The 15,579-nt window shown below is 46.3% G+C and overlaps 1 protein-coding gene across 1 annotated transcript in view; it reads left to right on the top strand.

The window, feature by feature from the left end:
* Positions 1–8,651: 8,651 nt before the first annotated feature.
* The window catches only part of ETNK2 (ethanolamine kinase 2), a 30,544-nt gene continuing 23,616 nt past the window's right edge, over positions 8,652–15,579 (top strand). The window contains exon 1 of the mRNA XM_084853227.1: positions 8,652–9,048. Within this exon, the coding sequence (XP_084709353.1) occupies positions 8,737–9,048 (312 nt within the window). The 5' untranslated portion in view covers positions 8,652–8,736. The remainder of the gene's footprint in view (positions 9,049–15,579) is intronic.

Genomic DNA, 15,579 nt, shown 5'->3' with positions numbered 1-15,579 from the left:
TTATAATGGCCATGATCTATTATTGCAACTTTTCCCTTCAGTGATTCTACCTGTAAACTTCTGAGGAAGGGAATGGGCAAGGCAAAGGGCAACTCAGTGTGCATCTTTTTCCCATTAAAAAACCTGAAATCCTGACTGTGGTCTCACATTCTGAACATCAATAAAATTAGGTGCAAACTGGGGTTTGTTCTTTTCACATGGCGCTCTTGTAAGATAATCTCACTGTAGGGAAATACAAGTTCACTGTAATGCGTGAAGTGTGGCACAGCTCCTTTTCATACCACAATACACAGACTGGGCAACCAATGTGTGGTTTACAGCATAATTCTATGCATATCTACTCAGAAGTATGCCCCACTGAATTCTAGGGTAACCATTTATACAGTGTATAAAAGAAAAAGAGGAAATGCATCACACCTCTCCCTAAAATGAGGCCAAAGAGGACACAGATCTGCATACAAGCTGTGTGTACTAATTTATATGTACTCTAGGATCATGCCTTTACAGTGGCATAGTGGTAAATTCTGAACTGCAGGCTCAGCGTGACAGTCCCTGTAGCCATGCCCCCAAGTAAATTCTAAAAATACAGGCAGCAGTGTTGATCCATATCAGCAAATCAGATCTAGCAGTTTTCACCTCCACCCTCCATGAGAAGCAGGTCTTTTGTAAAGCTAATTGCCCATTCAAGACCAAGTCACCCCAAAATATTTTGCATTAGAACAGGGAACAATATATTGTTGCTGGGAACATTCATTTCCTCCCAGCTACCGTGAGGATTGCAGCTAAGCTCAGAGGGCTGGCAGATGATCTCAGCATCCCTGCTAATAAAGAAGTACCTACACGGATGATATTTCACCATTAGAGTGGAAAGTAGGAAACACAGATACCTTTACTTTCATGTCAACAATGATTCCCACAGTGCAAAACACATGGCCCCGGATGATCCCACAATAATTCATCTCTACCATGCATATAGTGCAAACTGAAGATTGTAAATCTGATTATAAATTGGATGCATTTTGACTTCATTCAGAATCAGGTTTACACCAATACATCCTTTGTAGAACTATTGTTGCACACTTATAGGAATGGAGGAGGCTACTCTATCACAACTCAAGACACAACTCAAGAGCAACTCAAGACACAATTGCTCATAAACCAAACATTGCAGTATCACAAAAAATATCAAATGCGGTAATAAATACACAAATTTAGAAACAAAATACACAGGTTCCTGCAATGACTCCAGCCAAGAACCGCCCCAGTTCTTCCTGGCTGGCCTTCAGAACCAAGGTGGAAAATGAACATGAGTCAAACCACACATGGCAGCTTTGATAACCCCAAGCAGTGTAGGATTTAATTCTCCTCCAGAATGAAATCACCACTCAGTATTTCTGCCACTCGGTCTCTTCAGCAAGAATGACTCTTAGCCCAGCCTATTATCACCTCTGCCAGTAAGAGACAGGACAATTTCCTGCCTGCCTTTGTGAAGGGCATGAAGATTTTGGATGAGAGCCCCATTGACCAGCAACCGGCAGATATTAGCACTTCAAACTGTAACCAACAAGGCAATTAGGCTAAACTGAGCCCCACAAAGAAGCTAGGACAATTATAGCCATTCTGATTAAAATAATTAGTCATTTGACTTCATCAGAAAAGGAAAATCATTCCCTGTAGCTCTATGGCGCTTATTCACCTACCGGAGTTTGAATTAGTTAGTTGGTTGTTTGGGGAAGAAGTATTTTCTCCCCTGTTAGAAATTAGCACACTTCATTTTGAAAAATAAATCAGTCAAATTTAAATGAGTCTCTTCCTTCAAAGTTTACTCACCAGAAGGTTTTTCAGCTATGAGTTACTATGATTTACTGTTTGCACAAACAGAGGATAAGGTGATAAACCTGGTTCTTGACTGAACCACTTCTGACCTGCATGTAGAAATCTAACATGCCTGCGAGCAGGGTTCTAGCTAGGGTAACCATTTACACATCACCAAAATAGAGGACAAAAGGGGACACAAATTTGCATAACATCTGCATACGCAAATTTATATGTATAGGTGCAAATTTAGGAATTAAATTGATCTCACCTTAGTGGGGAAGACTGTCCAGGTGCTAACTGTTGATGGGCAATTTCAAGTTCCCTGTTCTGCCTTTTTATGGTTCTTTATCTTTAAACGGGGCTTGGACTGGACAGCCCTTCAAACAGAGAACACCTTCAAATAGAGGGCAGCCCTCTGTAATGTAGGACACATGGCCACCCAATTTCTAGCCTATGGTCTTCCCTAACATGCTTGTTTTGTTTTTTAAATATATTCCCTATATGTGGGTTTTTTGTTGTTTATTTTTTGTATTCACCCTTCTCTGAAGTGGTACTGTCCAGAAACAGGTTTACCATCTGCTCTTTGTAAAAACAACTCAGCCTCTGTTTGATGAAAATGAGACAAGCTCTCAGAATACTTGTTGCTGCTTACATAACTTAAAGTATGCCCTGATTTATAGTTTATTTGTGGGGGGGTTTAGATAGCCTGAAGGGCCGCGGTGGCTTAGTGGTTAAGACGTTGAACTGCAGACTGGAAGGTCGGCAGGACAGCAGATCGAGACCCGAGTGCTGCGAGACGGAGTGAGCTCCCGTCTTCAGTCCCAGCTTCTGCCAACCTAGCAGTTAGAAAGCAAGAAATTGCAAGTAGATAAATAGGTACCGCCTTGGCGGGAAAGGTAACAGCGTTCCGTGCACCTCAGTGTTCAGTCATGCCGGCCACATGGCCACGGAAGCGTCTTCGGACAGCGCTGGCTCTTCGGCTTAGAAACGGGGATGAGCACCGCACCCTAGAGTCGGACACGACTGGTTGGGGACACCTTTACCTTTTTACCTTTTTTTAGATAGCCTAGGAATTAGAGTAATTACTGATAATTTAACTCAGCCAGTGAAACTGCCCTTGAGCTTTCCTAGGCCTCCTGAGGGCTACCTTCTCATATGTAACCTTTCAGATGTTTGGAACCATGTTATTTTAATGTATTTAACATGTAAACATGAAAATGTGATATAAATATGACACAACACAAAGTAAAAATAAAACAAAAATTAGCATATGGAGCCATCTCAAGACCTGGATATTAACACCAAGTGTTAATAGATGTCATTTTACTTTGCAATTTGTGATATTTATATAACCTTTTGATGTATACATGTTAAATTAAAGAGATGGTTTTGAACATCTGAAGAGTTCTACACAAGGAAAGATTCCTCAAGGGTTTTTCTAGGTGTATGGCTGTCAGGTATCCCACTGGCATTCACCCAACACTTACGTATCACACTAGGAAATAAGTAATTGCTGTACTGATCACTGCTAGTCTAAAAATGATGATCAGTGTACGTGAGCAATGTTTGGCAGTATGGGGAGGGGACCGACCAACGTTTTTGCTGATAGGAACTTTTCCCTGGATATCCTGGGTCCTCTTGCTTCCTATTTGCCAATACAATCACTACTCTGGTTTATTTATTAGAAAGTGTGTGGTGTGTGTGTGTGTGTGTGTGTGTGTATCCATCCTTTCTGCCCTAACAGTGTCCCTAAAGCAATGTATAAAACAAAACATTAAAACAAACCCACAAGAAGCCAGATTGAAACAGGGCTATCTGTTTAACACCCCAGAGAGCAGAATCTACGCTATCTTAAAACCATTAAAAGCTGGACAGAACAAGAAAGTTTTAACTGCCAAAGATGGAACCACTCTATCCACTTTCAGCAAGGGCTGTGGCTCACTGGTAGAGCACCTGCTTTGTGTGCAGAAGGTCCCAGGTTCAATCCCCACCATCTCCAGGTAGGACTGGAAAATCCCCTGCCTAAACTCCTGGAGAGCTGTTGCCGGTCAGCATTGACAATATTGGGCTAGATAAACCAATGGTCTAACTCAGTATAAGGCAGCTTCCTATCTTCCTAGGGAGGGAATTCTACTCCATCACAATGCTGCTACAGAAGAGGACCTATCCCGTGTTCCCACCCATCTACTTCCTCTTGGTGGTGGGACATACCACAGGGCCTCTGACGGTAATTGCAAGCTATAGGCAGGTTCATATAGGAGGTGGAGGTCCTCCAGATATCTTGGCCCCAAACCATTTAGGGACTTGAACCAGACCTGGAAATAAATGGGAAGCCAATGAAAGAGGTATATCAGTTGCTGGGGAAATTAAGTGGGAGGGTGCCATTGCATTCATGCCCTACTTATGGGCTTCCCCAAAACTTTTGGATGGCCACTGTGTGGATGGAATGCTGGACTAGATAGGCCTCTGGTCTGATCCAGCAGAGCTCTTCTTATGTTATGTTCAATGTAATCAATCTAAGACTGGTGTAATATGGTCTACAAAACACATGCAAGAAAGCAATCTGGCTACAGCATTTTCCACCAGCTGAAGTTTCCACTCTTCAAGTCAGCCCCACACAGAGCGTATTGCAGTAATCGAAATGGGAAATGATTAAGGCATGGATTGCTGTGGCTAGTTCTGTCGTCTTGGGGGAGGGGCGCAATTGGTGCACCAGCCAAAGCTGGACAAAGGCACTCCTGGCTATACAAGCCACCTAGGCCCCATCTACACGAGCCTTTTATTCTGGGGCGGCTGCAAGTTGAGGTCCCTCAGGACAGACGATGTAGTTGCCACTTCGCAGCCATCCGTGGTTTTCTCCCGGAAAATGTGGGTTTCCAAGGCGGCGTTTTGCTGCGATGTTTTTCATTTGCTGTGGGTTTCCCCATGGTTGTGAGCCGTCTGTCTCTTCCCCAAACCGACTTTGCATTTTGCAGAGGGCATGTTGTAGGCGTGCGTAGCGCCTGTGTCACTCTGTGATGCCCCTTTACTCCCCCTGTCCCTTCACAGCTGTGCAGTTACAGAGGCACACAGAAGCATTTTAATTTAATCACACTTTCTCACATTCTTGCAGCTTCCTATCTTCGCAACGGTTGCTTTTGGACCCAGTGCCCAAGGGCCAGGGGGGTCTTGGGGGAGGACCAACTTCACTCTGGCCACAATTTCGGAGCACTGGGTAGGCACGTACAGCTCACACCTTGTGAGTATGAACCATCGTGACAGTCTCTGGCTGGGGAACAGACAAACAGATGGCATGGAAATGAAGGAGCACACAGAACACCCACTTTTTACCTAACGAGGGATGGAAAGACACAACAGAACCCCTAAAATACAGAACAGCCACTGAAGTGTCGCACCCCCATGCTCACAGGCCTGCACAGCTGCACATTAAAGTATAATGGCAAAAAAAAAAAGGGCACGGCAGCATCTGTTAGGGAAGCCCACAGTAAATCGCGAGTGTATCCCAGCAGAAGCTAATTCGAGGCTGAAATGCTGTGCAGTTGCGATGGAGTGAAGGGTGAAAGCGGTGCCATGTAGACGGGGCCCTGGACATCCAGAAGCAATGTTGGATCTGCAAGCACTCACAAGCTGCGGACTTGATCCTTCAGAGGGAATACCCCATCCAGAACAGGCTGCACTCCCAATCCTGGATCAGATTGTCTACTGACCATCAGAGCCCGGTTGTTAGAGAAGTAACCTTTGCACTGAGCCATCACTATGTTGCAATGATGTAAAAAGGATATATCAGTGAAATTCTGAACACCTGCAATCACAACCAATTCTGCAGGGCTGTGAAATGCTTGAGCCACTGATATTACCACTAACTATCACAGTGTTAAGGCCTGAACATCATGTAACATTATACAAAACCACAATTTTTCTCTTGAGGTAATCAGCGCACCTTGCCCATTACAGAAACCTGTGCAAACAAGCCACTTACACTTAAGGATATTACACTTAACCTTAAGTACAAAGATAATATCAGTTTCTTTCCCACTCTTTTCAGGGTTTCATACATGAACAACCTGGTCACGCTAAGAAACAGTGAACCTGGCTAATAGACAGTATAGAAATGTACTAAAATAAATAAATACATAAAACTCCCATGCTAATCACTGAGCTGAATGTTGGTTGATTACATCCACAACCAGCCAGCACTCTAAGGCAGGGGTCTCCAAATGTTTTGGGTTGGTGGGCACATTTGGAACATTGAGAGTGTGCCATGGGCATTCTCACAAAATAGCTGCAATGGGGGCAAAGTTTGCCACTTCATAAAATGGCTTCCATGGTGGTTGTGGCCAGTCACAAAACACTCATTTCCCAGAAGGTAAACTGGTGAGACTAAAAGAAAAGTAAGTTGCCCAAGAACTTAAGTACAAGGCAGAGATGGGGTCTGAGCTCAAAAATGCAAAACTCACTCTTTTGAACCCAAATAAAGATGGTGCTCAAGGACAGGACTTCACTTTGAAGCATGCCAGCCTCCAGTTAAAAATTAAAAACACACACATAAGAAATAAAAATCAGAACGGGCGGGGAGCCTGGCGGGTGCCAAGAGAGGTGTCTGCAGCCACATTGGTGCGCATTAACACCATGTTAGAGACCCCAGCTCTAAGGTACCACACCACAACTGAATCTTTACAGAACACCCTATTATTCATATAACTGTCCTTACCATACCCAATTCGAACTGTGGTGCTGGAGAAGACTCTTACAAGTCCCCTGGACTGCAAGGAGGTCCAATCAGTCAATCCTAAAGGAAATCAACCCTGAGTGCTCATTGGAAGGACAGATACTGAAGCTGAAGCTCAAATATTTTGGCCACCTAATGCGAAGAGAAAACTCTCTGGAAAAGACCCTGATGCTGGGAAAGACTGAAGGCAAAAGGAGAAGGGGATGGCAGAGGATGAGATGGCTAGATAGCATCACCAATGCAATGAATATGAACTTGAGCACGCTCCGGGAGAGAGCACGGGACAGGAAGGCCTGGCGTGCTATGGTCCATGGGGTCACGAAGAGTCGGACACGACTGAACAACAACCATACCCAAAGCTGTGACGTCAATTATTTCCATTAGAAAAATGAAGGAACTAAGCCTAGAGAGGATGGATACCACAACCACGCAGCAACCTTTGTGGTTGAGCCAAGCTGGGTTTTGAATCTGTGACTCCAGGCTGCAGTCCAACACAATCCATTGTTTGTTCAAGGAAAAGAAATCCTGGATTTACTTGCACGGCAAGCAAGATTGTTATCCAACCACTATGTAAAACCATGTAATGTCATGGACAGCATGATGGCATCCTTCAATGGCCCCAAGTTTAAATGATTTTTAAAGGCTAGGGCAAATTCATAGTGGATATGTCCATGAATGGGTTTGAGACATGCTACCCCCACATCCAGAAGAAGCATACAGGGGAAGGCCTTTGGGACCATATCTTGCTTGTAAGCATCGAGTCGCTACTGGGGGAAGAACACAGGACTAGGCAGACCTGGGTGTGATCCAGAAAGGCCATTCTTTTGTTCTTAGGGGTGCACCACACGGCAGCTTCCCACATTTTTGGTTTCATCACTGCTTTCATGCCAAATTGCTAAACTAGAAGTGTGCAAAGTTAGACTATGCTTGCAATTCTAAACACACTTACCAGGGAGTAAATCCCATGGAACACAGTGGGGCTTACTTCTGAATAAACACCTCTAAGGATTGTGTTGTAAAAAAGGTACCTTTTCTTGCAGGTTGAAAGCAATACTTCCACGGCTTGTGCCTAGTCAACTGTTGGACTTGCTTGGAGTACAGCCCATAATCTCTTACCATTGGCTATGCTGGCTGGGGTTTATGGGAGCTTTTCAGACAGTTTTACCCTCACAACAACCCTGTGAGGTAGGCTAGGCTGAGAGATAGATCATCCAATGAGCTTCAAGGCTGAGCAGGGATTTGAACCTGGGTCTCACCAGGCCTAGTCTGACACACTAGCCAATTCACCACACTTATCTCAGACATGACTGACACCTTCTCTCCCACCCTGCCCCTGGACAGAGACATTTCACCTTTAACCGTTGCGTGATAGGTAGAAATTAGACTGGTTCAGCTTTTCTCATCGCAGCACCACCATGCTGGGACAAGCTCTGTATGCCTCTGTTTACCAGTTACTGAGGAACCCGCGCAAGAGGGTGCTGTTGCACTCACATGCTACTTGTGGGTTTCCCACAGGCAGCTGGTTGGCTACCGTGTGAACAGAACGCTGGACTAGATGGACCCTTGGTCCGATCCAGCATGGCTCTCCTGATGTCCTTAAGCTGCACCTGTTGAATTCTTGCCTGTCACACACCTGATGGGCTGCCTGATCCGAACTATGTTCCCGTGAAAGTCAATCCCACTGAGGTCAGCAGGGCTTACTTCCGAGTATACATGCTTCGAATGCTGGGAGACACAAACGCCTGTTTCACGGTTGACACTGCTCCCCCTTGCCTATCAATACGCGGAGCAGGCCTCCCCTCAAAACACCCTGGGGTCTTCTTACCCAGGAGGCGGCTCCCTCTTCGTGAGCAGAGCTGGCGTGCCTTGCGTTTACCTTGACGCTCCAACCTGGGCTGCCAGCTAGCTGCTGCTGCTGCCAACAATGCCTGGAGCGGTACCTAAGTACACCTTACCTGGCTAGATGGCGGCAGCAGCATCCTTGGCGCCGCCGCCGTAGCGCTGCTGCTGCTTCGGCGAGGCCGGCCTTGGCGAACGCGTCCTCCCTCTGACATCACAATCCGGCCAGCGCTGGGTGTTCCAATAAGATCCGTCTGCGCGGGGCGTGGCGAGGCGGGGACGGCGGAGTGACTCATGGATTCCGCTCGGGGCTGGCCCCTCCCCTGCCAGCCCCTTCCCAGCCCCTCCACATGGGCTCCCGACCCGCCCTCCTCCAGCCGCTGAGGGGGCGGAGTTGCCGCCGGCCCCCAAGGCTGCGCAGCCCTTCCTTCCGTTTCCCGAACTCTGCCGCCCCGCACCTGAAGAGAGCCGCGTGGTGGCCGGGCTGCCTGCGGGGCATGGAGGAGGACGACGAGGAGGAGAGTCCGCGCGTCCCCACGAGCTGCTACCCCGCCATCCAGCGTGTCAGCATTGCGGTGGATGAGACGAACGTCCTGCCGGGGGCTCTGCAGCTGATCCGAAAGCTGAGACCACAATGGGAGACCGAGCGAGTTAAAACCAAGGTACGGAACGCAGAAGAGCAGCACGGAGTTGGCTGGTGGCAGGCGGCGGCACAAACAGCGGAACCTCCCCAAACGCCCTCCCCTCGCTCGCCGGGCTGAGGATCTTGGGCTGGTTGCGCAGGGCAGTGAAGGAGGAGGAGGCACCGCGAGGGGCGTGGGGAGGTGGGAATGGTGGAATTCACCTCCCAGCCTTTTTAGAGCATTCAACAAGTCTAGGCTGGGGTTTTGATGCTAGGATGGGTGTACTTCTTTCGCCATTGAGATGGACCCAACCCGTTATTAATATTAGCCTTGTCTATGGGCACAGCTTGCACAAGATCATTGAGCAGTGAGTAACCCCCCCCCCCTCCATAGCACCCTTACTCATCTTGGGTTGGATCCATTTTTAGTCATACTTAGAACAGACCCATTGAAATCACTTGCGCCATTGATTTCAATAGGTCTACTCTAAGAATGGCTAAAAATGGATCGAACCCCTTGTTGTATTAGGATGGTTAAAGGGTGGATCTTTCCCACCCTTTCTGCGCATGGCTACGGGTCAAGCAGGAATTTGAATCTGTGACTGTAGTTTGGAGTACAGTACAAGGTGATGAATCCACATCACAGTTTTCTCTGGTGCCCTCCAGATGTTTTGGATGACAACTCCCACTATCACTGACCATTGGTCGTGATGGCTGGGGCTGATGGGAGTTGTCATTCAAAACACCTGGAGGGCACTATGATGGGGAAGGTTGGATTATTACAAGGGTGAAATCCTAAATATGTGGTGTCCAGCACACCCATTCTATCCCTCATAGTTTCTAAACGCAAGATGCATGCTCTTCTGCTCCCCGCCCCCAAACAGGTCTTTTAGTGGTTATAAACAATTGATTCACAGATGAATAGATTACATATTGTATATGGCTCATTATGTTCTTTTCTTGTTTAAGATCAATTAGTAGGGGACTTCATGCACAAGGCAGTGTAATCCAATGTTTGGAGCAGTCCCTGCCTGCCTATAGTCAGGCCATGTAATTTCTGTTCTCTGTGACTCAGTTTTCACATTGCAAAACAGAAATGGAATGAAGATGCCTCTTTCCCCAACAATCTTAGAGCATGGCTCTATGGCTCCTCAGGTCTGGGATGCATTCAGTTTTCCAGTCTGGGATGCGTGATCCCTGCAAGGCACACATGATCTGTGCACAATCTATGCCAATCTGCCCAGCTTGTCTGCAGGGCAGTCATGGGGAATAACAAGCTGTCTATGGCCAGAGCTATCCACACACACTCAGCAAGGAGTGATGCTGCTACATTAAACTCTGTGCTATACCCTGCTGTTTTTTTCCAGATGCTGCTACCTGGACTTCCAAATGCACCCAAACATCAAACCAGGATTATGCAGGAAGCTGTCATGCAGCCATGGCTTTTGACAACTTTGAGATCCCCAAAAGAGTTAGTCAGTAGGGGGATACAGTTCTAGGAAGAATCCGCTTGTAGCTCACATCAGCCTGTATCACCATGAAACGGGAAAGGAGCTTGCTGTAAAACGTCACATATGGAGCCATGCACTGGTTCTGTGTAGTTGCCTTTTCCATTGTACGGTCAGTACAAATATGGAAAATATGTTTATTTTTCTATTCCTATTTATACTATGGCAGTGCTCAGTTATGGCCCATGGGTTGAAAGACCCCTTTTGTTCAATACAACACACACAGTCCCTGGATCAAAAGATTTAATAGCACATGCTTGCACAACATCAATGAGGTCAACTTGCTTCACATGAGCGTAGATAGAGACTTCAGCAATTCTGCATGTTGGCTCCCTGAATGAAACCGGGATGCTCAACAACCTGCTCTAGTTAAGATGAGGAAGGCATGCTCAGTTTACTTGAAACTTCTTCTCCTTGGAACCTTCTCCAGATTAACTGGTGTAGTTTTATAGTGGCATTGATCATCTGATTTTAACATCTCAATCTCTTAAAGCAAGGTGGGGAATCTAGGGACCACACAACGATGTTGGACTCCCAACTTCCATCAGCCCTAGGCAGCATGACCAAAGTCAGGGATGATGGGAGTTGTAGTTCATCAGCATCTGGACAGCCACAAGTTCCCCAGCCTTGGCTTAAAGGCATGGTCCTTACCAGTGGAGGCTGGTGGCTCCAGTGCCAGTGGGGTGGTGGATCTGCTCCAGGTTTCAGTCAGAATTCTAAAGAAGCTACCTTGAATAGCTCCTTTAGAGTTCTGACTGAAATCCAGAGCAGACTCACTGCCCTACTGATGTTGGAGCCACCAGTTTCCACTGGCCCTTACATACTTCATGTTGTTTTTACACCTGCCATTTCAAACAACAGTAGTTTATTCCCGTATTACTGAAGTGAAGTACTTTGATGCTGAAGTTAATGTGTCTGTGTCTCCTGCTTCAGTAAGGCATGAAGAATTGCTATTCCTTTTTGCTTTGAATCCATGCTGTGAAGAAAGGTAGATGCTATTCGGTATTCCCTCGTGTAGAGTAAGGGTGCTTCCAGATGAGGTTTTTACTGTGTCATCGCACTGCCTTAGACAAGGAATTTTACAGGGGGTCTAGATAGCCTTGTCTTCTGCTCGTAACTGTCCCATGTTTTCCCAGCCACTTCATTCGTATTTTTTCTTGTCACAGAAAATCCGTCAAGAAAGGAAAGACAGAATAGCTGCACACTGCCTTCTGATTGATAGTGCTAGGGGCCCTCTGTTTGGAAGCACCCTAAGGGTGTTTGGAGGATGCTGCCTTTGAAATGACATCCTCTGCTGAGCTGTTTCTGCCCATGCATATGGCAGCAGTGACATTGTACTCTGGAACTGTCCTTGCTGTCTTGTCAAGTAGTGATGGGCAAACTCGATTCAGAATAGGCCTCAGCAAATGGAGGTATTCTCTCCCCCAACCCCCAAAATTGAAAAGATGAGGGGGCGGGTTTCTGAACCCAATTCCAGGAATGTTAACAGACAGGGTCTGACGGAGCGCCCCCTTCCATGAGCTCCCTCCCCCTTTCATGAGTCCATGAACCCTACCTCCATTGTCCCTTCTCCATCACCCTGCCATGTTGTTGCGGTAATTGAAGGATCTAGCTGCAGGTCTGTCTGAGAAGCCTCCATTCCTCCATTTCCCAAGGTTCTAGGCTGCTATTTTGGCCGCGTTCGAAGTGCCATGGAAGGAGGGAGACACATGCCCAGATACGAGCCAATGAACTTGGGGGAGGGGGGATGCTCACTCCATACGTGAAGTGAGGATTAGGAGCTGAACAAATTCATATCCTGGACTAAGTCATTGTGAGCTTCCGCAATATCACAACTTTCAAGCATCTGAGTGGAACGAGTACTAAATCACTGCTCTAACATCCAGCCCTAAGATTACAGCAGATTAAAACTGGTTGCATATTATTTATTAAGAACATTTATATTTCACCTTTCCAACAGAATATTGCTTAAGGCAGCTAACAATAAAGGTATTTCCACTAATATGGTTTTCCTTATGGCCAAGACAGATACCTTTGATTTTTGTATAACAATAAAAAGAAAATTAATCAAAATACAAATGACACCATTTTAAAAAGGGGGTTATGAATCCCATAGTGGTCAAAGAGCACATTGAACATATGTTTCCTTCCCCATGTGCCCTTCAAAAAGGAGAAGGGAGCCAGCACCACCTGTAGGAGACCCTGAAGCCTATATGGAAATGATACTGTGGTTTGAAAGGACAAGAGTTGAATTGCTTATGTTTGTTTGTATGCCTAATTTGGCTGGTTGCCCTCAGCAAACAGACTCCCAGCAAGCATGGGGAGTCAGTGGCAGAAGGATCATTACAAATTTATAAATTGTCAAGTATAATCAAACGGAGGGAGCGGTGCAGAAATGAATGGTAAAGGTCATCTGCAGAGAGCTGGGAAAGAAAGACTAGATATGAAAGACTAGGCTGTAAGCTCTTTGGGGCAGAGGTTCTGTCCATATGCTACATGCCTGACTAATCAGCAGTGCTCAAATTACAGGAGGGGCCTTTTGTGACTGTCAGCTTAACTACTGTTTTAGAAGGCTACTGGGGGGTGGGGGTAATTTGGCTAAAATTAGAGTGTGGATTTTGTGGGTTTCATTAACACCCCCCACACACACACACATCCCCCCATAAATAAAGTCCTCCCCTATATTTGCCAAGATGGAGAAATTGTGGAGGTGAAGGAATGGGAACTGGGGAGTGGGGGTGGGGAAAGTGGTTAAAACAAAGGAAGTGGGGATATAGGAATAGGGAAAAGAGCCCCCGATAAACCCTTCACTCTACCCGCATAAAATTCCATGGGCCTTAACTTGCAATTAGTAATGCGGTACCCACACATTTATGGCATTCAGAGTCTTTCCAGAATCACCTGACTGGTGTGGACAAGACCCAGTAGCTGTATGGCATTAGTAGCTAAGAGAGTAAGGGAAGCACCACCTTTGGCCTCCTTTAATATCCCACCTACAGCTGGGTGACCTGAAGATGTCCATCCAGAACCAGCCCTACCATTGGGCAGGATGAGGCAACCACCTCATGTGGCAGCTGTTCCTCCTACAGTCTCCTTCGTTGGAGGACAGAGCTGTGTATGCCACACAACCTGTCCTGGGGCCCCTACACTAGCTTGCTGCCTCATATGGGGTGGAGAATGCTATCCCATCGCTAGTATTAAAGTAAGTTAAAGTCCAGGTGGGCTGGGGAGAGGGCACCTTCTTGTCCTTTGCCTCAGGCAGCAGCAATGTCTGAGGCTGGCCCTGTGTGTCCATCAGTAGTGGTCAGAAAAAATAAGGCTCTGGAAGATCCAGCCTTCAGGAATAATGATCTGGTTCACATGACATGCTGGGGCTCACCGTGTGTTATTTAAGCCATGGTGAGCCGTGGCACACGCCGGGCACAATTTGAATTTACAACCCCCAATCGGAAGTTGTTATGTCATGCGAACTTGGCCATCAAGGGTTATGCAAGGATTAAACAACCTATTTAACAAGCCAAGAATTATGCAAGGATTGTTTAACCCTGATGGCAGGGTTCGGATGACATGGCAACCCACTGATCGGGGGTAGCATATTCAAAATGGGGTCTGGCATGTGCCATGGCTCATCAGGGGTTAAATTACCCAAGATGGGCTGTTGTGTCATGTGAATTGGCCCATTGTCTCCTGCCTCCTGTAGCATTCAGGGGTCTTGATTCATATCAGACCGGGCAAGGAAAGAGACTGGACTTTGGGATCATTGCAGCTGTGATTGTGGACCAGTCAAGATTCTCTCCTTCATGGATCTATTTAAGCCCATACGGGGTTAGCAACCATAGCTGCTGAATCCCAGTGCAAATGAGGCTATAATCCTATACACATTTACCCACATATAAGTCCCACTGAACTCTATGGGGCTTTCTTATGGGTAGTCATAGGATTGCACTGTAAAGTTCTGATATTGGGACTGATGCAATCTCTGGGGAAAATCTGCACAAATTACTGAATTCACGTCAATTTAGAAAATTTTGAGTAAATGTAGGAAAGCAGTGGAAATCAAATGCAAGCGCGTATTCAGCAATTTACGACCACTTTCAACAAACGTGTTCATGGCCACGTTTGAAGGTGTGAATGTGGCACGTCGTTTTGCGAGCAAAAACAAAATTCTCATACATCCCTAGGCTCTGATACCTTTAGGGCAGCCTCCCCCAACCTGTTGCCCTCCAGATGCTTTGGATTACAACTCCCAGGATTCCTGAGCATTGGCCATGCTGGTTGGGGATGATGGGAATTGTAGTCCAATAAACCAGGTTGGGGGAGGTGGCTGATTCTTCCAGGTTGAATCCTGATGCTGTGTGTAGGGGTGTTTACTGGTTGGAGGCCAAGCAGATGTTGTTGTTACATTACTTATATAGTGCCATCACTGTGCATGGTGCTTTACAGACTTCAAGAGGATAGGACCCTGCCCTGAGGGCCTTACAATCTAAAAATCTGACACTGGGGAACCAATAGAGGAAGGGAAGGCAGGGGTAAACAGAGAAGGAATATGTGGCCGTTTCACTTGCACATGCTGAGGCTTAGTTGCACACTGAGTTACTCTAGGGCATGGGAGCAGTTGCAGCGGGCAAAGATGGCGTATGGAAACCACAAGAGAGAAACTTGCGTTAAGGGTAGTGATTAAGCATGAAGTACTGTGTCTAGTGGGAGTTGTATAAGGTGCCTTGTTTTGGTTTCTGAAAACGTTGCAGAAATTGATCACATATTTTCTGCATAAGGATGAGTGCTGAGAACATGCGTTTTCTCTTTTTCTTTCTTTTCTCCTTCTTTTTGAAAATGGAAAACTCGGATTTTAAAGATTCAGCAGAAGTGACTGGATTTGAGATGGTAGTAGGTATGGTGCAATTTGTGACCATACAGTTACCTAGATCTGCCTTCCCCAGTCTAGTGCCCTCTGGCTGATGGATCCTGGGAGTTATAGTCCAGCACATCTGGATGGCACCAGGTTGGGGAAGTCTGACTTAGATAATTTCTCCTATAGGACTGTTTTATAAGTAGCCAAGCAT

This window comes from Heloderma suspectum, chromosome 4 (assembly GCF_057233095.1).
Source record: "Heloderma suspectum isolate Gila_16-S chromosome 4, 16-S_ref, whole genome shotgun sequence".
Lineage (NCBI taxonomy): Eukaryota > Metazoa > Chordata > Lepidosauria > Squamata > Helodermatidae > Heloderma > Heloderma suspectum.
This window is presented reverse-complemented; position numbering and strand designations above follow the sequence as displayed.